At 38.6% G+C, this 23,406-nt stretch overlaps 1 protein-coding gene across 1 annotated transcript in view; it reads left to right on the top strand.

Moving 5' to 3' along the window:
* Positions 1-2,486: 2,486 nt before the first annotated feature.
* Positions 2,487-23,406, top strand: part of MS3_00005897 (uncharacterized protein) — a 34,914-nt gene continuing 13,994 nt past the window's right edge. Inside the window, exons 1-7 of the mRNA XM_051213991.1 lie at positions 2,487-2,555; positions 6,229-6,366; positions 6,787-7,040; positions 8,459-8,867; positions 12,314-13,175; positions 16,791-17,621; positions 18,346-18,427. Coding sequence (XP_051070011.1) covers positions 16,905-17,621; positions 18,346-18,427 — 799 coding nt within the window. The 5' untranslated portion in view covers positions 2,487-2,555; positions 6,229-6,366; positions 6,787-7,040; ... (1 more) ...; positions 12,314-13,175; positions 16,791-16,904. The remainder of the gene's footprint in view (positions 2,556-6,228; positions 6,367-6,786; positions 7,041-8,458; positions 8,868-12,313; positions 13,176-16,790; positions 17,622-18,345; positions 18,428-23,406) is intronic.

The raw sequence follows: 23,406 nt of genomic DNA, 5'->3' as shown, positions 1-23,406 counted from the left end.
CATCTAAAGGAATTTGAAGATAAGCATCTTTTAGGTCAACTTTCGAGAACACTTTAGAACCATGAAGTCGATTTAGAATATCTTCAGCTTCTACCGTCGTGCATGTTTGCTTCAACAAACGGGAATTCAGAGTTAATCTATAGTCACCACAAATTCTAGGGGTCTTGCCGTCGGACTTCAGTGGCGTAACGATAGGAGTACCCCATGCTGAAGACTGAATTGGTTTAATTATGCTTTTCACACACAAATCGTTTAATGTCTTATGTACTGCTTCTCGAAGACCATAAGGAATTATTCGTCTTTTAAGAAAGACGGGATCACCCTGTACTTGAAGTTTTATAGGCTTAATTTTCATACCTCCACTGCACTTAGCACACATAGCTATCAAATCTCTAAGTAAAGTATCAGAATTTTCTTTAGAAACTAAGAAAGACAACTCCACCTTAAGCCTTTTCAAATTCTTTAAACCCAGTATTGACAGTCCTGTTTCGCTAACTAGAAATTCACAAGGTATGTATGAAGAATTATCATCTCTGATTAGCAATTCACGACATCCTCGTATGGGCAGTCTGTGTCCAGTAATCCCCAGTATTGATACTTCAGTGGGTCGTACAACAACGTTAGGATCTAAAGCTTTCAAGTTCTTGAATGAAATAATGGACTCTATACTGCCTGTGTCCAGAATAAAGTCATGAAATGAACCAAGCGATGTATATAGTCGCTTCTGAATATGAGCATTACCTTTCGAAATAGTAGACAAAGACAAATGATCACTAGAAACATCCGAATTATTGAAATTTAAATTACAAGATTTAGTACAGCTTGAAGCGAAATGGACAGTAGCTTTGCATACTGACTGAATGTGTCCTACCTTACCACATTTAAAACATTTGGCATTACGAAATACACATGAATTGCGAGCATGAAACTTTCCACATGATAAACATTTACCAAACTTCATCTCACCTTTGTGATTTACTTTGTAATTCCTCGTTGAAACACCTTTCATATTTACACGAGAATAGGAATCACTGTTAAATGAACGCAAGTTTGATTGACCCTGAGATTGTAGTTCATCACGACGACTAAGCAAAGTATTAGAAATCTTCATCGACTGGATATCAAGTTCATTGACTGCTTCGTAGTTAATACATGCAGTTCTAGCATCTTGAAAGGAAGAGTTTGGCATTCTTAACAGCTCTCTTTCCAAACTCGGTATGTTAATTCCTGCAATTAATCGATCTCTCAGTTGCACACGAAGTTGATCACCGAAATTACACTTGGCAGCTTGTTTCTGTAATTCAAGGATGAATTCCCGAGCCTTTTGGTCATTTTGACGAACCATCTTATGAAACTTCGCCCTTTCACGGCATTCAAAACTGGTGCATTTTACATGACTTAATAATAGCTCTTTAAGCGTTGCATAAGGGAGTGAGATGGGTTTTTCTGGATATGCCAAAGTTTTTTATAAGCTGTACGCTTCTCTCCCAATGAATGTCAGAAAATGTGCCACAATTTTATCACCTTTAACATCTTTCTTGGTCATGCTCCAGATTTCGAACCTTTCCAAGTAATCCTCAAAAGCTTCAGGAGTTGAATGAATATCTAACTTTTCCATTGCAGGATCCTGCTCGCGACGCCAATATGGTACTCTAATTGTCGTATGAACTAGGAATTCCAGGATTAACGCAATTGAATTAAGAAAACACAGGCACAAACGAATGTATTGTATTTAGAATTCGAAATCAAGCATTCAACCAGTACAAAGGTATCATTAGTTCATTCAAACACCACAACATCCCACCTATGTAAGACCACATTTAGAGTACTGTATTCAAGCAGCTAGCCCCATGTCTGGTAAAAGATACTAACTCCCTTGAGCGTGTCCAGCTTGTGGGAACGAAATTAGTGAAGGGTCTTTCTAGACTCCCTTACGATGAGCGTTTAAAACGCCTAAATCTTTTCCTCTTTTCGTATCGTAGGACGCGAGGTGACCTTATACTGGCATTTCGTACCCTTAATTATGATTTCTGTGGTAATATGTCTCATCTTTTTGCTCCCTCCAGCACTAATAATCTTCGAGGTCATAGCAAGAAGGTTCATAAACCGCGATCTAATAAACTTTAAGTGGGGTCCCGTTTTTCTCATCGAGTAGTCAATGATTGGAATGCCTTACCCGAACAAGTGGTATCAGCCCCATCAGTGAATATTTTCAAGGAGAAACTGGACCTTCACTGGAAAGTAATGTGTCAGGATTAACACAGGTTCACCAACCTACTATCCTTATTACTGGAGACTGAAGACTGACTGATTGGTTAGACAGCATGATATAACTATTACCATAAGAATGGGAATTACTTTGATGCTTTAGGGGTCCTCTAAATATTCAGCCAAACGGCTGAGAATACAATGCAAGTCACTTAAGACTTTATTAAACATATAGTCCCCAGAAATCCATACCCAACTTTGAGGTTGTTGAACTTTTAACACGTTCTGAGCGGCTTCTTTGAAGGTCGTGATGAGAGACGAAAGAAAAAGGGTTAAGGATCAGGAAGGTCAGTACTACTAGAGGGTCCTGATATAACTGTGCTCATGTCCAGTCACTGAGATCTTATGCAAATAGATTATAATCTCTTATGTAAACCTGTGTTCTGTCTCATGATGCTGTTGTGTTTTAAAGGTTGAATTCGGACTAATATTTAGGAATTGACTAGTTACGTGGATGTATTATGCGTCTCAGTATCACTTCACGTTAAGTATCAATGATAGTGGTAATTACGACCGACTTAATACGTTTTAGATTTCTACTTTATGATAACACTACCATCAGTGACCGTTAAAATCAGACTTGGAGCTCACGGTATATTTTTTGGGCTCTGATAAGCTTATGTGTGCCGGAATCTTCTTTTTATTGTGCATTAAGCACTTGATTAATTATTGGATGCGAATAGATTTTTTGGATGGTGCAGTACGTACAAACCGTTTTAGTCCTATATTCGTTTACTTGTACGCAAACATTGGTACAAAGTGGCACCACCATGTATGTGCGCCACACAAAATTTTTGTGAGAGCTGGAATACCTCGCGGTTGTCCAAACAAGTATGTGGTTTTCTTGGGGAGCCACCCCCGAGCCTTTGACTTGGAGATTGATCCTCAAGTCATTGAGACAACGTTAGTATATGTAGTCCCATGGTAGTCGGTGGCCAATAATAGGTTCGTAAAACATTTGTTCCCTCATGAACCTGAGACCCACGTGGACCGTTGGTTAAGAGTCAGGGTTTTCCAACTCTCTTAGGTGGATTCTTCGTACCCACCAAACCGGTTTAAGGTCTGGACATTCACTTTTCGTACTCTGAATTTCGTAAACAACACCCCCGCCGTGAGAAAGAAATGAGTAGGACTTCCTTGCCAGTCGCTATGTACGAGTGAACATATGAGAGCCTCTTGAGAGGAGGCGAACTCTCCCTGCCCTAGGCTGTACTGAAGGGGGCTTTAATCCTAAAAGCTAACCTATGTTCTCTTGTGTCCCTAAATGCCCTGGTATGTCCAAGAGTGGGGTGAGCCCTCCCTCTCGAAATGCTCTCACATGGCCACGCCCACACAGCCTCTGCCAGGGAAGTTCTAATCACTGCCTTCTCGTGGCGGGGGTGTTTTATACGAGATTGAGAGGACGGAAAGCGAATGTCCGGCGCTTTAACCGGATCCCAAACCAACGGTGCACATGGGCTCCAGTATCCTGCGGGAACAAATGGCGTATGAACCAATCGTTGGTCACCGGCTACCATGGGATTGCATCTCCTTACGATGCTCCACTGCCTTGTGGATCAGACCTTCAGGTCGAAGGCTCCGGGTGTGGTCCCCTAATAAAACCACCTGCTCCGGTTTGGGCACCCGGACAGTATCACAGCCCTCACGCATATCAAACGAGATCTGTGTGGCGCATATGTATTTGGTGCCTCCTTGTACCAATATCTATGTGTTCAAATAAAATAACTAATAATAAATGTTCTCTTATGACCATCTGCAAACATTAGTGACACAATATATTGGCTGATTTTTTTCTGTGTTCTGTTACACATATTGGTAGTCTGGATGTTTACTGATGTCAGTGGGAAATCTTTAGTATCCTGTGGTATCAATGTAAGTTCGACTGTAAATAATGGTTGACTTGTATCAGTGTTTTACATAACATGGTTACTGGTATTTTAACGAAGGGTCCTTAATAGACGTCTGTGTTTATGTTATTTGTACGTTTTCTTCGATTGAATGACGCAGAATGCTTCTCAGTAATGTAAGCCTCTTTTTTCTAGCACATCTACCAGTAGTGGTTTCTAAATGGGATCGACTAACAGCACGATGTCATCAGAAATATAGTGCGGATGTTTTTGGCGAAACGTTGCTTAGTTAACCTTGAAATGGACAAGCTAACAGGCTATCGATAAATCTACTCATTGATTGTTGGTATAGGTCATGACCTAAAACATATCATACAGTTTGGCATGTACAATCCATGGTATTGTTGTCTGGGAACACTATGCACTGTTGCGTTAAATCAGTACCAGTGACTTACTCTTTCCAATACTTGTGTCGCTCTAGATAATGCACATGCCACTAGTCTTGCTTTGACTTTGCTTATTTATCCGTGTGATTTTACATGAATACGTGACAATTGGAGTTGATATAGCACTGAATCGAATAATATGTTGTTTACTAGTTAGAACAAGTGCCTGTTTGAAACTGTTTGTGCTTTCAGACCTTTTCTGTGATATTCATTTTTGGAGATGTAATTGACCAGTAAATTCTTGAGTTTAGTAAGTAACCAGTGTATAGAGATGGGATGTCAAGGAAAACTAGCAATCAGAAATGATAGACACTGTATCAAACAAACAATGAGTTGGAGTAAACTCCAGTTTCCATTGCATCCTGTACGTTTAAGTTGTGTTGGTCGCAAGAAGAATGAATTGTGTTCATTACGTATACTTTGAACTGAGTCTTATAACTAGATATCATTTGATGCTTTCGTGATATTGGTTTACTAATATTTCATTAATGTTGAAACTTAAATAGAGCAAGAACAAAGATTGGTGCAGTGCTATCGCAAGACATCTCCTTGATACAGGACATAAAGCTGATATACTGAAGTCCTTCAAGGTGATTAACAAACAATCAAACTCGAACCTTTTGAAATTCGCTGAAGCGTTAGCAATCAAACGTTTAAAACCAGATCTATGTATACAAAAAGAGACAGTAATAAATCTTTCCTTACCCTGGTAACAATAACCCCCACTCTTTCTATTAATTTGCTCCTATTTATTTATTTATTACGTCATTATTCCAACTCTTTCTGAAATATAAATTACATCATATATAACTGATTGATTTCAATTCATATTTTCTTTATTACCATTAATCTATTTTCATGAGTTCTAATCATTCGCTGAGATTTTACAAATATATTCTTCTTTTTAATGTCTCAAATTAACTCGGCGCCCAAATATTGTGAAACTATTCGTTCAAATTTAGACGAAAGTTCTTATTTATTGTTCTAATCACTATTTCAATGTTCCAGAACTTCCCCTCTCTAACTTTATTTATTTATTCGAATCAAACATTTTATGAGCTCATTAACTCTATCTGAATCTTTGCTTGCTACATCATCATACACATGTATTGATCCTTAATCACACTTATGTATAAAGATGTCAATATCTGTAATAATTTGAATTTCAAATAATTTAGGTTGTAAGCAGCTGATGAGAACCTAACGAAATAAAATGAATTCATATTATTCTGCACCAATCTTTGTTCTTGCTCTATTTAAGATAATAAAGGGAACTATGTGTATGAAATGTTGAAACTGTTTCTTACTGGGTTGGGCAGTTTACCAACGGTAAACCGACAAGTGTATCTAAATTTTATCAACTGGCTCATAGGCTACTTACATCTGTGGTACATTTTTCTAACATATCCGACTATTTGAATTGATGGATCGTTTGTGTGAAATGGTTTTTACAAACTCCAAACGAAATTATTACTGGCCTATTAATTTATCTAATGAGTGTATTGCTTAGCTGAGTTATTGTCTATCCACTAGGGACTAAAGTAATTTCTGGTTTTTGCGTACATTGAACTCATCGTTAGTACAAATCATGCTTGAGACCATGCATTATTCTAATCCCTACTTTAAAAGTATTTGCTCACACACTAATTGTCATGCTATACTTTCAGGATCCGAGAAACGTGATAGTAGACGTCCTTTAACTGTTCGAGATGTGAGTTTAATTCGCTTGGCAAAGAATGGGGATTTGGATTCAATCAAACAAATGATAAAGGAAGGAGTAAACATAAACGAGCAAGATGAAACAGGTAAGGAAGTGTATCGATGGAAAAGAGGGAATTGTGTTGTATATCACTGAAAACGTGTGCTTGTGTTTCTGTATGGGACTTAAAGTTATACAGGATAAATTGTGTATTTTATATTGTTGTAAATCAGTGTATAGACAGAATAAAACAAACGTTTAGAGCGGATCAACTTAATTGGCTGTTTTTATTGTCTATTAATCTACGATTTGTGCGTGCTATGGTTAAGGTTATTTGTCCCACAGCTTGACCTTTTAGACGTGGAATTTACCACTTAAAAGTAGAACTCCTTAGTATCTCAATGTAAATAGTTGGCTTTGATCATTAATCTCAGTCCACCGGACTTTTGTTTCGATCACTGATGCATGTTCGTATTTCATTTCATCACAGGGGCTGTTCTTCATGCATTTCCACTTAAATTTGTAGGTTGGACTGTATTGCACGAAGCATGTGTGCGGAACCTTCCACGTATGGTTGATTATTTGCTACGACATGGAGCTGATCCTAGTATCTCAAACATAAGCGGTGAAATGGCACTTCATTGTGCTGCGCGAGTAGGATGTCTGCGTATTGTTCGAGCGCTCATATACTACAACGCCGACCCTTTGGTGTCGAACCATAGGGGTGAGAAACCTTTGGACTTGTGTCATGACCCTGAGGTATCCAGTTTTCTCAAACAAGTATGTTTTGGATGTAATTTTTAAAGGTTACATTTTGTAGAAAGGATTGTGTCGTAGGAATATCAGGAGCTTATCAAGCAGACCAGTTTCTTGAAAGAATTGTACCTTTGAGTATTTTTTAAGACACTCCAAAAACTTATGGTGATACTTTTATGCTATGACAACTTGGGCCGGTATATATCTGTTACAGGCCCTACGTTGATGCTTACTGATTGACATCCTTATTTGTGTAGCCTTTACACTTAAGATGAGGCCAGATCATGGTCACTTAAGGGACTATGTTATCAGGCGAATGCGGAACTACAGTTCGATGATGGCAAGGAGGCAGTTGTGAGGTTGGATTTTTGTATCCATTCGTTGTATCACAGAAAGGTGCATGAGTGTGTTCAACATTTGGAAAATTCATTGTCTCTCAAATTTGAACCTTTATCTTTCGACACGATCGTTGCCTATATTTTGCCAACTTGTTTTCACTTAACGGGATGTACATTTGATAGATGGTTGCTTAATTTGGTTGGTCGTGTCAACCTATTTAATTATGGTCAACTAAACAGTACTTTGTAAATGTGGTAACTGTATTATGTGAATTAAAGTGATTTCCCTCTTTGTCGAGTATAATTTTTATTTCCCGATTGTTTATTTGATCATAGGTATATACGTCATCGCTGTCGTTAATGGAGAACATTGAGTGAGTGGTGGTGATGTTGCATTTAGCGTACTAAGTAAAAGTGTTGCATAGGTTGGTGAGATTATGAACTTTCACTGGCTGTGAGAGGGTTGGTGCATATGTAACGCTTGATCAGCCACTGACTACACCAGTGTTCCATGGAGGTTAGTATATATATAGGATAGAAACAGGTTAGGAGCAACTAAATCGATTTATAAGGTCAACTCATGAAGTCAATGGCTATTAATCTGAGCCATTCAGGCTCCTTGATTGTTGTTCGTGAGACAACTGTAGTCTGTCTATGTTGTTTGTTAACTAGGTGATGAGTTGAAATTAGTTGTAATGATGAATGTGTACACATTTCTCAACATCTTGTAAGTGTTGGACATTCAAGTATTATTTTGTATCCTTCATTCGCTTTTGGTGATTTGCTTGTCTTCCTCTTCGTTTATTGTGACTTATTCTCATCTAAATCTTGAGTTTCAGTTTTGATGCTTTCCGCCTTTGATTTGATTAATTCTTTTCTTAACGTACTTTATGTATTTGGTTTCTACTACTATTAATATTATTATTTCGACTCTGTTTTTCGTCTTTTGAACTTCCTGTCCCTACACTGATGTAAAATTTGGCAACTTAAACCAATAGTCATTCGAGTCAGTTCATACGCCATATACATATAATCTCTTCACTAATTGGTCAAGTTTTACTATTTCCTGGATATACTTTATTGTTATTGTGTTTATATTTTCAGCATACTGAAACTAACCAATCACACATGTTAACATCGTCTGGTTCTGGGAAATCATCACATTCGAAAGTTCGCCAACATGCACACGGTACAAAACATCTGATGTCTTCTTTTTCTGGTACGACAATATCCAGTTCTACTGAATATTATGGTGGTGGGGGTAAAGATAACAGTAGTATAGCAAGTCCATCAAATGTTTGTTCAGACTCAGAAGATGATGGTCATTCGCATTCAGGTTTGAGTGTAACTACCAATACATCTCACCATAATATTAGTCCTATTAATACTAACCAGCAGTTAGATTTGAATTGCTTATCATCTACCGGTCATCATAACCATCCAACATCTAGCCCATCATTGTCGTCTGTACCCAAATCCGTAACTGATGTGCACATCTCTTCAGCAAAGTCATGTGAGTGTTTTTCACGCATGTATGCTTCTACATATCCCCCTCTTATTACAAACTGTTTGGCTTATCCTTTGTTGTAAACTTTATGCAATATTATGGTGTACTATTCCAGTAATTATTCACAGATCTCAATGCTTGTCTGTGTTATATATAGTGAATTTTGCAATAGCTATCAAAATCAACTGACAGACTGCTCAGATTGTATATGAGAATATATAGATTTGCTCATCGTTGTATAGATGCAAGTGTCTCACTTGATTATCAAATGTTATGCTTCACTCACCAATTTTCGAAGTGATTAATGAAGTGGAGGTTTGTGATGTGTAGCTCCAAATATGTTGGTGTTGGAAAAAAACAACGAAATGAGCTCTGTTCAGTGTATTTTTCACTTGATTGTGATTGTGACTATCACCATTATCAGATAATGCCTAATGAATGTATTATGAGTGATAAGTAACTAGGTTCCCCTTAATTATGACCTTACAAAACTGTCTATTTGTTATCCGCTGAGTTTTGTGAAAGGTAGGTGGGGACTTATGTGATTGCCGTGTATACCTTACTAGTTGTTAGCATAGTGGAATGTGATAGACATGTTTATTGCGGGAATTATATGTCTGTGGTGATAAAAGCTCAAGGTAGGGAGAATGCTTCAAAAGAAAGAATAAGATAGTAAAATGTCGAGTATGAATTGATGCTAAGAGTTAAGATGTCGTGGAAAACGAGAGATGAATGCATCTATACTAGTTTGTTGAGATGAAAGGGATGTTTCGTAACCGGCAGGTCTACTATATGAATCAAAAGTCCATCGGCTAGTGGCTTCTTATCACACAATCGGATTGTCATGGTGTCAGATTTGACCTATGTCATCTCTTACGTATTTGTCTAGTTAACGTTACCCAGCAGTCAGCTAAAATTAATGCTTGTTCTACATTTTGGGAATATTGCTTATCTTTATTTTTTAGTGAATGGAATACATTCATTGAGACATTAAATAATAAAGGTTGATTCAGCGAAGAGTTCTCTTTTGGCGAATTCATTTTTCAAAGCTGTACAGTCGCATATATATATATACTTATTTTTCAAGATGATAATAATGACAATAATAGTGATAATAAACTTTTGTTAAATATAATAGCAGTGAGATAGAATAAACAAAGGTATTTAAAAAAAATTTAATACTGGAAATCAATAGTTTTATTGTTAAGGGTTCAAATATTCATCATAAAGATAGATAGGAAAATTATCATTGGGAAAGGATGGCTTAGTGTGATAAGATCAAATGTAATCAGAAGGATCATAGAAGCAGAAATAAACCAGTCGGGGGTAGAAGGTTCATGGAAAAGATGGAAGGGGAAGCAGATGGTTGTAAAGGAAGGAAAGTATGGAGAAGAGAAAAAATGAGACATATTAAGACCATGTAGAGGAAGAGGTTGTACCAATCTACTTTGGACACAATTCTGGTTTGCTCAGATGTATGACTATTGGTTCGGCAATTTTAAGAAGATGCAATATAACTGCTTTTGACAGCCTTCTACTTATCTTGTAGATGACTTTTAACACAGAGTCTGTCTTGATTGAATGACCTGTGTTCACAAGGTTTTCGATTATTGAGCCGTTTCTTCCTCTTCTTAGCCACGCTAGGGAATGTTCTTGAATTCTTTTGTATAAAGTACTCATCGAACGACCTATATACCTGGCTCCATACGAGTAGGTGAATTGGTAAATGCACATCAGATGAGATAATTTATCTTTAAGATTATTGATGGACAACGATCGGCTGGAGAACACGATTCGCAATGTTGCTGCGAATAACGCTCTTTTGAAGACTCAGAAATTCTCTTCTTTAGGACGTTTGTAGTTTTATCACCCTTAAAATCGATGTTCATGTGGTGTTTTCTTTTCGACTAATGTTATTTATGTTTTAGGTGGTTTAGGTTTTATGTTCTCGTCAATAAATATCGAAGGACACCCATTTTTTGATAAGTATTTCCTGCTTCTATGATCCTCCTGATTACATCTGATTTTATCACACTAAGCCATCCTTTCCCAATGATAATTTTCCTATCTATCTTTATGATGAATATTTGAACCCTTAACAATAAAACTATTGGTTTCCAGTATTAAATTTTTTTAAATACCTTTGTTTATTCTATCTCACTGCTATTATATTTAACAAAAGTTTATTATCACTATTATTGTCATTATTATCATCTTGAAAAATAAGTATATATATATATGCGACTGTACAGCTTTGAAAAATGAATTCGCCAAAAGAGAACTCTTCGCTGAATCAACCTTTATTATTTAATGTCTTAATTTGTTCAGCTGACTTAAGTTCAATGTTTTCATTTGCATTAATGTCATATTTCGTGTGGTATGTAAGCAACCAATGAGGATCACGAGATGTTTTGTGTATATATTTCCCCATGTTTGTATGTCATTTGAACATTAGTGTTTACTGTTAACAAATGCTAAGTTATCATCAGTCGTGGCATTTGCCTTCATTAATCTCTTGTCTGTGAAACGCGCATGTGTGCGCGTGCATAAACAAGCAGCCAACTAGTCTAGATGTTTGTACAAATGGGTGACTAGATGAGGTTGTCATTTGTTACCATGTGTTTATGCTTGTCTGTCATTGTTTGTAGTAGGTACGAAGCATGGGTTGGCTATTTGGTGTTTGTGTTGTTGTATTTGCTTGTATATCTGTATATGTCTGTTGCAGTCGACTTATCATTCGTAATGGTAATGGTAGTAGTAGTAGTAGTAGTAGTAAGTAATAGTATATTTCTATCTGGTATGGGTTGTGTGTTGTGTTTAGCAGTCATAGGTACACTAACTCATCTGTCGGTCAGGGGTTTAGAAAGTTTCTTTCGCTTTTATTGTAGTAACAGTCAAGTGTACATACTTGTGATGCACTTGCGCATGCAGGTATGAGCTTACGTAGAGACGATGGCGAGGAGAGGGAGGGGACGATGAAGGTAAACACTCACTACCAGCAGTTGCATACAAACAATTTTTATGTCAATAAATAAGCAAATAAGAGTCTTCGCATTAGTTTTTAAATAGTTTCGGTGTTTTTGCATATGTCTACTGTAGTAGTAACGTTGGTGTGAGCGTGTAAATGACCATATTGTTCATCCTATGGAGTACTTTTTTCATGACAAGTCAAATGTGAAGTTATTTGGAAAAATACGATCATAATTGTTGTTATTGCTATTTTTGTGGTTTCCACATTGAAAATATTTTCACTATAACACTGATCGAGTGTGTGATCACTTACTTACTAGAAGAGACAAAAGGTGGGACATATATATGTGTTTGTGCACGACAGTAGTACATAAATAATACTACCAATAATAACAGTAACATACAAGTTGTTTGTTGAGATAGTTAAACTGCTAATTGTGATCTCTGTCTTTATGTACGTGCTCATGTTTGTCTCTATCTAGTGAAGAAAGATCCCTACGCGTTTGAAGATGATGAGAATGATGAGACGGTGAACAATTCTGGGAACTCACTACTTCATTCTGCGTCTGGTGTTAATAATAGTAACAATACCAATACACAGGCGACAGGACATATTGGAGTTCATTCTGGTTGTGGTGTTAGTGCTGGTGCTCCAGCCAATTTGAATAAGTCAACTTTTTCCAATTCTACCATTTCTTCTTCTTCTACTACTACTATTACCACCACCACCACCACCATTACTACTACTACTTCTGTCAATACAAATACGAATACTAGTCCAAATAGTAATATCAGTCTTGGTAGTATTGATTCACTTTCAAAGCACACACGCCAACTGTCTTCTTCCAATTTGTCAACAACTGTGGAGTGTGGAAATACCACTTTGGATAGTAATAACGATAATACATTGACGACATTGACTGGTACAATCAATAGTGCTCTTACTACAACTACTGCTCCCAATAATAGTAGCAATTACACAACTAGTAACAACAACTGTGCTAGTATTGGTGGGCCTCCACTTCGGCTTCGTTTTGCAAAAGAAGCCGGTCAATATACTTTGATGGAACATCAACAACAACAGATTGATTTATCCCTTTCGAATTGTGATGCAAATCTTGTTCCTTCATCATATGGAATTATTTGCACAACAACTGAAGCATCTCATGTCACTGTCATTAGTAATAGTGACAACGATAACAAGAACATGAATTTTCAAATGGATATTGATAATAATAATAATAGTAGCGATAATGTCAGTAATGAGCATAACTCCAATATGGGTACATCGATGACGATAAAAGTGAGCCAATCACCGTATCAGGTGATGAAGAATTGAATCATGTAAGTCAATTATTATGACAATAATTGTAACTGTTCTTGAGTGCTTATTTTGTTCAACCTACTAACCAGCTGATTAATACTGTGTTGGGTGGATTTGCTGATTAAATTTTGTGGATTGTAGGTTGATATAAAACAGCTAGATGTGTGTGTGTGCAGGGTAGTCAAATGTAGACATTATCTTATTTATTTATTTATTTAATAGTGATGTCATGTTAGTCAGAGTTTTATGCTTGAGATTTCTATGACAATGGGCGTGAATATTTGGTCATAGATTTGTTGTTGAATGTTGTATTTGTCTGGTAAAGAAATAGTTTAACTTCACTGTTTAATTGATGTCGAAATATGAACATGTGGTAGTTGTAATTTCGTGGTAATGAAGTGATTTGAATGGTGGGATGTTGGTGACTAGTGAACTACTTATTAAAGACTGATCTCTCAATAGTTCATTCAGAACGATTGCTGATAACTTTTTCGTCTTCTGTTGTGGTATTAGTTATTGATTGACATGTGAATGTGTGTGTGTGTGTGTGTTAATTTGGCTGTTCTCCTGACTGCTTAATCACCGTTTCCAGTTTGTTACTTTGTTTGTTTTTCTGTCTAATGTGTGAGCTCTGTCGTTGAAGTACTACTATGGGAGTGTTAATGTGTGTATATATATTTGTGTGTGTTTGACCGATTTAGTGTGTTCTGTTTGTCAGTTCAGTTGTTTGTAATTGAGTAACTTTTTCTTATTGACATGCGTACAATGACTGACATTGGTTATGTGAGAATCCGTTTTCGGATTTTCGACATTGTTGAGTTACGAGTTTGTGAACCTGGATGTTGGTCAGGTTATTATTCTAGGTTTAAACATTCACTTTTCAACCGATTTCGGGTATGTTGAAAGCGGATAAATGGTAAAGCCAGCAGTCAAACACACAGCGAAAGTGTGAATCACGAAGCCGAGCTCATGATTATGTACTTTTTGACCGGTGACTTGTATCCCATCTTAATTTTGTAACCATTAATTTATAGTTCATACTTGTACCCCCATCTCCCTATCTTGTTATTGTGAGTTAAAAACAGTAACTGAGCTTAGTTGTTTTGAGGATAGAATAGCAGATGCTAAAACACTCGTTCTGTTATATATCAAGTATCTGTTGTCCGTTTGTCTCGTGACTGCACTTTCTGTAGATAGTAAATTGTCAGAAGTGTATGTAGTAGTGTCCGTGAGTGAGAACGAAAGCCTTAGATCAGGAAATGTATCGTTGCTTTGTATGTATGTACATAAGTATGTGTTTTTGCACAATGTTTGGTTAATTAACAACTCAGTTGTTCTAATTGTCTTTGTTTCACCTGTTGGGTTTTAATAAACTATTTAGATTGAGAATTGTAGGATTGCTTAAATATGAGTGATTGTTTTGGATTGTGTATTGTGAATATTGGAGTTGTACTGTCTGAGTAGTCTAAGTGTCGCGGTGTGCAATTGTGAGCCGACGAACTGGAATTTGCTTATTCTGTAATTTAGTGCAAACACAAGTGATTAATATTGCTCGTTATTTGTGGAGATGAAGAATTTGACAGGAAGTGAAACCTCTGTGACTGCATTCTGTGTCTATTGGTTGTTTCGATCAGTTGGATGTGTATCTACACATGAATATTTCCCTTTATTGCACATTCTACTGTTGTGGTTATTGCTCAGTACTCTAATTGTAAGATGATGAGCAGTGGGGGTATTTATCTAAGGAATATTTTCGACAGTATATTCATCATTGTCACCATGGGTTACTGTTTTCGTCCTGATTCTTCGTATGATTACTATTATTGGGATGCTACTAGTATTTTTAGTAAGAGGGGTATTGTGAAGTGATGTATCAAAGGGCGAATAACCTCAATACTAACAATAACACTGGTAAATTGAGTCAATCAGAAATCGGCCAAATGATAAGTACATTTGATTAAACAGGAAACGGCTTTTATTACTAAGAGATGTGATATACTCTAGTGGTGTCTTGATTTTGTGAGGAATAAATATATGCTGAGGAGTCTCACAACAAGACGAATCGGCCGTCCAGTGCTTCCAGGTTTTCCATGGTGGTCTAGCTTCAATTGACTCGTGATCTCAACTATTGGAATAAATATGTTTATGTATGAATGTGTACACACACGGTCGATTCGGTGTGGTCAATAAACTTCCTTTTTAGTGTCAGTGTTTTCACTGGAGTATATATATTACTACCATTGAAGTAACTACTATGGATTTGATGACCATTTTATTGTGTTAATGAGGTGTGGCAACTTGCATATATGTGCCTGGTCCTATGTTGCAGCTGACTGACCGGTTGAGCTGGTATACGAAAAGTTTGTGTATCAGTATCAACTATCGGACACCTCATGTCACAATAAACATACTATTTCAAGTTCTGACTAGTGTTGCCACTAAGTGTTAATGAATGAATGGGAATGTGATAAGGTTGATAAGAATATGTGACAGCTCATGTTTACCGTCGTTGTCGGGAAAATGATTATACTTTCCTACCCTGATAGAGTTGTGTATATGTGTGTGTTAGGTATTTTAATGGGGTTCTAAATGTAGCATTTCTACAATATTGACTAGAATGAATGTAAGGGAAAGGAGTTTATGTCTTTAAATTGATTGTCTGAGTTGGTAAATATATTTTGTGATCGTTGTTTGTTTTGTAGAGAATTTGTTATGAGATTGTGTGTATTTGTATTTTGTGGTCCTGCAGATTTGGAACGTTGGTGTAGTGATTGAGGTGTTCGACTTTCAGCCACTAAATGACAGTTTCAAACCGTGCTCCACCTATTTGGGTTTGGGCTACTGGATAGTACATTGGCCGTCACTCTAAGAGTGTGTCTCATAATCAAGTACATGGCGAATGAGCTGATGTATAGATGTTAGTCCTACAAAGGAATTCGCTTCCATTTCGTCATGCTATATCAGTCAGTCAATCAGTGCTGTTAGAGGTATGAGGGCGGTTATCACTTCCCGGTTGCCCACACCGTGGAAGGGTTGTTCTGGAGGTACCTGAAAAGGAAATTGGATTAGAGGTGGTCTTAGTGAACTGAGAGCGTGACCGCAGTGCCCAAGGGACAACTGCTTGAGGTCGGTCACACACGACGTTTTTATGGGTAATTTTTGTGTTAGCTCCGTACTTGTTGAGACCTTACCACCGGAGACGGATATCCGTGGGATAAGGTGAGGTGTGCATTTTTAGGGTCGACCTTTTCTAACCCCACCCCTCCTTGTGGGAAGGCAGCATCGCTGTTGTGCTGGTTGTCTGAAGGAAACACCTTACTGCTGCCACACCTCTGTACAATCAGCAGTACGACTTTACCTTCGGACCTTGGGTTTGTTGCCTTTCGTCTTACCACTCTTCAACCGACCTGTCTGACATGGTAGGACCTTGAGGAACGATTGTTCCAGCCAGTATAGCTCGGTTGCTTCATCACGATAGGCGAGCGCGACCACCACTTCAAGGTAGCAACAATGGTCGGGCCACGTTCTATAGTTTAGACAGTTTCCTACTGAATTTTGAAGTATGATGATTATTTTGTTGTTTGTATTCACGTGTGTCTACGGGCTTTTTCTTTTCTGTTAATTCTCTGTGACAGGTGTCTACATCATGCCATTCAGAGTCATCAGGAGGCGAAGAAATCTCGGCACAGAAGGTTCCTCCTTTACGCATAAAATTTGCTTCGGGTACTTCTGGAGATGAGTCATCATCAATGACGTCGTCGTGCATGTCAGTCGGAGCAACTGGTGGTGGATCGGCAATTCATGCTATTAATAATGTGGAGAATAATTGGACTAATGAGTCGAATATGAATGATAAATGCGACGTGAAACCCCGTGTATCTGATGATGGTTTGATGACTGTGAATAACAAAAGTGATGGTAAGGAGGTTGGAGTCACTGTCTCTTCTCTGGTTTCGACGAGTGTCGTTTCATTGAATGCTCCAGTTCCTGACAAAGTTTCATGTTCAAGCGTGGAGAATATCGGCGACGGTAACAGCGGCAGTAGTACTACTACCACCATTACTGCTACCGGCACTACCGAAACTGTGCACGATCAATATTCTAGCTATCATGAGAAGTTATCTAAGTCTTGTGATCATGTTGTTGCAACGAATGTACACCATGACGAATCGAGTACAGAGTTGTCCATATCTTGTACTCCCCCATCAACATGTATCACTAGTGCTGGGATGAACACTAGTGTGAATATTACGAGTGGTGTTAACACTGTTGAGATGAATAGCAATCGTAGTAATGCAAGTAATGCTAATCGGGTGAAGATGGATAATACGCTGGAGACGAGTGAGTGTCATGGAAAGAGTGGCAATAATAATAGTAATAATAATAATAACAACAACAACCACACGCACAATCGAAGTAATAATAATAGTAATAATACGAATAATGGTAATCGAGAAGTGTCAAAAGTGAGTTTACGTGTTTTTGTATGTTTGTTGATGTACGTAGTTGTATTAGTCACTTGAATGTTGTAATTGTGACTGAACGTACTGAAGTGTGGTTCGATGTAGCTATTGATGAGAAAGTAGATGATGGTATTTGATCAGAATAACTTTCGGGAGAAATTTATGCATTCTAAATGTGTAAGTGTTTTAGTTGGTTTTTGGTAGGTTTTGATTATGAATCTGAAGCATAATGCTGGTGTGTTTTCTAAAAAGCTGAGATGAATTGATGTGATTCGGTGCGGGATGAGGGTTACATTAATAATTGGATGCGGCGAACAGTCATCACGCAGATCGTATGATTGCGTCCTTTATTTTCATAGTCCAGCATTGGTCAACAATATATTGATATTGTTGTTGCTTAGGATGGACTGTTGAGTTGTATGGAAGATTTCCGACTTCATCAAAAGTTAAATTTTTAATGCATGTGTGATAAATTCAGACAGACTGTAGTGGTTTGAATGTTGTGTTGATGTGTTGATAACTGTTATCATTGTTCGTGTCCTGTGTTGATTTTGACTGTTAATGGAATGAACCTGTTGTATATTTTGTGGTTGACTGAACTCTCTCTGCCCCCTTCATTCGGTGATGAACTCGATTGAAGGTGAAATTCCACTTTGATTTGTTACATTTAGTATGAATCTGTTTCAATTTGTCTGATTATTTCGTTCTTCATGTATTGATGTTGTAGGATACTCATCGACATCGTAGTGGGCGTACATTACGTTCACATACAGCTGCTCAACGTGAAAAAGAAGAAAAGGAACGTCACAGTAAGCATTTTGTTAGTTCAGTGTTTGTAATGTTTTGATTCCGATTCCTGTTTACTGACAGGAAACAGTTTGTGACGAATTGTAGAAGAAATTGGTGTTGATTTGATGAGGTAGAAAGAGGAGTGTGATGGAAGATTTTTGTATGTGTCATTAGTACTATAAAGTTTGGGACTTATGAATTACCCTGTATTAAGTTGGTGAGACGCGACAGCAAAGAAGTGATCGTCTAGTAACTAGATTATATTCATAGTTTTGCTTTTATTGGTGTTGATTCAGTCAGTCAGTCAATCAGTCAGCTACAATGTAGAACCAGGCACATATATGCATCGGTCCAAGTTGCCATACCTCATTAACACAACAAGATGGACACCGGATTCATAAAAGTAGTTAATTCAGAGGTGGTAATATATAAAAGAAAGATTGCATATAAGGATATAGTACAGGAAGAAAGAATTAGTTCGTAGAAAGAAAGATATGAAGCAATTTTAATCTCTTAGTTTAAGGGAAGATAGAGAGTGTATACACCGACGCCACTGTGACCGATTCTGAGCCTTGTCACCAAGAGTCTCCAACCATTGGTTACGATAGTCACGCGGACCCCAACCAAGTAGTCTGCATTTACCAACATGGCTCAGAATACAAGTTAGTGACTTCAAGCACTGATGCCACGTTTTGGTTTGGCCACCCCTAACTTTCTTCCAACCATCCCAAACACCGGTTAGCATTGTACATCGTGGTAATCGGTGTTCGGATATACGTAACACGTGGCCCAACCATCTCAGTCGATGGAGATTCACAACCTCATCAACTGATTTACCATCATTCCCTAATACCCTGCGTCTAACCTCACTATTACTTACCCAGTGATCCCAACAGACGCCAGCAATATTTCTAAGGCATCTGTGGTCAAATACTAGTAGCTTACGATTGTCTTCTACTCTTAATGGTCATGTTTCGCTGCCGTAAATTAAAACAGAACGGACTGCCGCGCAGTATACTCGTCCTTTTATTGATAGACGGATATCTCGCTTTCGCCACAGGTGAGGTAATTTGGCAAAAGTCAAGCGAGCTTTTTGAATCCGTGCTGAGATTTCGTCAGACACCAACCTATTTGGGCTGATCAGACTTCCAAGATAGGTGAAGTTGTCAACACGTTCGACTACTTCACTCCCTATCCTTAGTTCAGGTGTTGACGCAGACCAGTCCTGAAGCAACAACTTGCATTTAGTGGGGGAGCAACGCATCCCAAAAATCCTGGCATTGTTGCTCAGTGCTACCAAAAGACTCTGCATTTTATCAGCGTCCTCACCAAACAGGACTATATCATCTGCGTATTCTAAGTCGATAAGTGGACCCCCTGGAAGGAGATCAATACTCGAGAATTCAGTAGACGACAATGTTATTTCCATCAATAGGTGTATGATGAAGTTAAACAAAAATGGACAAAGTGGACAGCCTTGAAGGACACCACTTAAGGTTGCAAAAGCAGATGACAGTTCGCCATAAGCTCTGACTCGACTAGTAGTGTTCGAGTAAAGAGCCTTCACAAGGTTTATGTATTTCTGAGGTACGCCTTTCAACGACAGACGCTGCCACAGAATCTCGCGGCCTACAGATTCAAATGCTGCTTTTAAGTCAAAAGAGACCACCATTGTCGGATGACGATAAGTATGCCTATGTTCTAGAACCTGACGAATGGTGAATATGCGATCGATGCAGCCACGACCAGGTCTGAAGCCAGCTTGATTCTCTCGTGTTTGCAGTTCACGAGTCTTAGTTAGGCGTCTGATAATTATCGAGGCTAGTATTTTAGATACTATATTAGTTAAACTAATCCCTCTATGGTTGTCACAGGATGATTTTAACCCTCTCTTATATATTGGGACGATAAGTGATTGTGACCAGTCAGATGGAATAACGTCTAATTGCCAGATCTTAGCTAAAATATTAATCAACCTAATTGCTAAAATTAACTCCGCCTGTAGCTCTTCTAGAGTTACTGCCGGTCCCAAGCCCGGGTAAAGGAGGAGGGTTGGGCATGGGGTTAGCGTCCCCATCCCGTAGAAAACTAACTCGCTAAAAAAACGCTTACCAGAAAAAATAATTCAAACCATTTTAACTCTGCCCTGAGAGTTAGAAGGTCTTCATTTAGAAGAATTATGACGCTTCATGGTGAAAGCCGAATTCCTTCGGAAGCCACGAGGCCGATGCCCCTTCTAACAACCAGAGCAAAAATTTTTATAGGTACATGGAACGTTAGAACAATGTGGGAAACCGGGAAGTCCAGCCAAATAGCAACGGAAATGAGGAGATACAACTTGGCAGTACTGGGAATCAGCGAAACCCACTGGACTCAAGCTGGACAGAAAAGGCTAGCTACGGGAGAGATGCTGCTATACTCCGGTCACGAAGAGGAAAATGCTCCACACACACAGGGAGTTGCTCTAATGCTGTCCAAAGTAGCACGAAATGCACTTGTAGGATGGGAATCCCACGGATCCAGAATCATCAAAGCATCATTCAAAACAAAGAAGGAGGGGATCTTAATGAATATTATCCAATGTTATGCACCCACCAATGATAGCAACGACGACATTAAAGATCAATTCTACGAGCGGCTGCAGTCAATCATAGAGAAATGCTCAAGAAAGGACCTCACCATTCTGATGGGAGATCTAAATGCCAAGGTCGGAATAGACAACACTGGATATGAAGATATTATGGGACAACATGGACTGGGACAGAGAAACGAAAATGGAGAAAGATTTGCAAATCTATGTGCATTCAGCAAATCGGTCATAGGAGGCACAATATTTCCACACAAACGTATACACAAGGCTACATGGATCTCACCGGACCACACTACAGAGAACCAAATAGACCATATTTGCATCAAAAAAAAATTCCGAAGGACAATGGAAGATGTGAGAACCAGGAGAGGAGCTGACGTAGCTTCAGATCACCACCTAGTTGTAGCCAATTTAAAACTGAAGCTAAAAAAGAACTGGACAAGTGGACAAACAGCAATACAAAGGTTCAATACAGCCTTCCTTCGAGATACTGACAAACTCAATGAATTCAAGATAGCTCTCAACAACAGGTTCCAAGCCTTTCAAGATCTACTGAAGGAAGAAGAAACCACCATGGAGGACAACTGGAAAGGCATCAAAGAAACATTGACTTCAACGTGTCAAGAGGTTCTGGGCCTAAAGAAACACCATCATAAGGAATGGATCTCTATAGAAACACTGGACAAGATCAAAGAAAGGAAGAACAAGAAGACAGCAATTAACAACAGCCGAACACGAGCAGAGAAAGTCCAAGCACAAGCTGAATACATAGAAGCAAACAAGCAAGTGAAGAGGAGCATTAGAGCCGACAGGAAGAAATACGTGGAAGAATTAGCAACGACGGCAGAAAAAGCTGCTAGAGAAGGAAATATGAAACAGCTCTACGATACAACGAAGAAACTATCAGGGAAATACAGTAAACCAGAGAGGCCGGTCAAAGACAAAGAAGGCAAGCCAATCACTGAAATTCAACAACAGCGAAACAGATGGGTAGAATACTTCGAGGAACTCCTGAATAGGCCGGCTCCAATGAATCCACCGAACATCGAAGCAGCACACACAGATCTTCCTATAGATGTCAATCCACCAACGACGGAAGAAATTAGAATGGCCGTCAGACAAATCAAGAACGGGAAAGCAGCAGGACCCGACAACATACCAGCTGAAGCACTGAAATCAGACGTCGAAGTAACCACAAGCATGCTTTACCCTCTATTCAAAAAGATTTGGGAGGAGGAACAAGTGCCGATGGACTGGAAAGAAGGACACCTCATCAAGATTCCAAAGAAAGGAGATCTGAGCAAATGTGAAAACTACAGAGGCATTACACTACTGTCAATACCAGGGAAAGTCTTCAACAGGGTGTTGCTGAACCGGATGAAGGATGCAGTAGATGCCCAACTTCGAGATCAACAAGCTGGATTCCGTAAGGATCGGTCGTGCACAGACCAAATTGCAACACTACGGATCATCGTCGAACAATCAGTTGAGTGGAACTCGTCACTATACATCAACTTCATTGATTATGAAAAGGCATTCGACAGTGTAGATAGGAGGACATTATGGAAACTTCTTCGACACTACGGAGTTCCTGAGAAGATTGTCAATATTATCCGGAACTCATACGACGGACTACAGTGCAAAGTAGTGCATGGAGGACAGCTGACAGATGCATTCCAAGTAAGGACTGGAGTCAGACAAGGCTGTTTACTCTCTCCCTTCCTCTTTCTTCTGGTGGTCGACTGGATTATGAAGACCTCGACATCTGAAGGAAAACACGGAATACAATGGACAGCTCAGAACCAATTAGACCATCTGGACTTCGCAGATGACCTAGCCCTCCTATCACGTACACGTGAACAGATTCAGATAAAGATAGCCAATGTAGCAGCAGTCTCTGCATCAGTAGGCCTCAGCATACACAAAGGGAAAACCAAGGTCCTCAAATTCAAAGCGGAGAACAGCAATCCAATCACCCTTGATGGCGAAACTCTGGAAGATGTAGAATCCTTCACATATCTGGGAAGCATCGTCGATAGACATGGAGGTTCAGATGCAGACGTAAAGGCGAGGATTGGCAAAGCAAGGGCCGCATTCCTACAATTGAAGAACATATGGAACTCAAAACAACTTTCAACCAATATCAAAGTGAGAATCTTCAATATGAACGTCAAGGCAATTCTACTGTATGGAGCTGAAACTTGGAGAACTACAACAACCACAATCAAGAAAGTACAAGTATTTATAAATAGCTGTCTACGCAAGATACTCAACATCCATTGGCCGGATACCATCAGCAATAGCCTTCTGTGGGAGAGAACAAACCAACTTCCAGCTGAAGAGGAAATTAGGAAAAGACGATGGAAATGGATAGGACATACATTACGCAAATCGTCAAACTGCATCACG

The sequence above is a fragment of the Schistosoma haematobium genome, chromosome 3 (genome assembly GCF_000699445.3).
Source record: "Schistosoma haematobium chromosome 3, whole genome shotgun sequence".
Lineage (NCBI taxonomy): Eukaryota > Metazoa > Platyhelminthes > Trematoda > Strigeidida > Schistosomatidae > Schistosoma > Schistosoma haematobium.
This window is presented reverse-complemented; position numbering and strand designations above follow the sequence as displayed.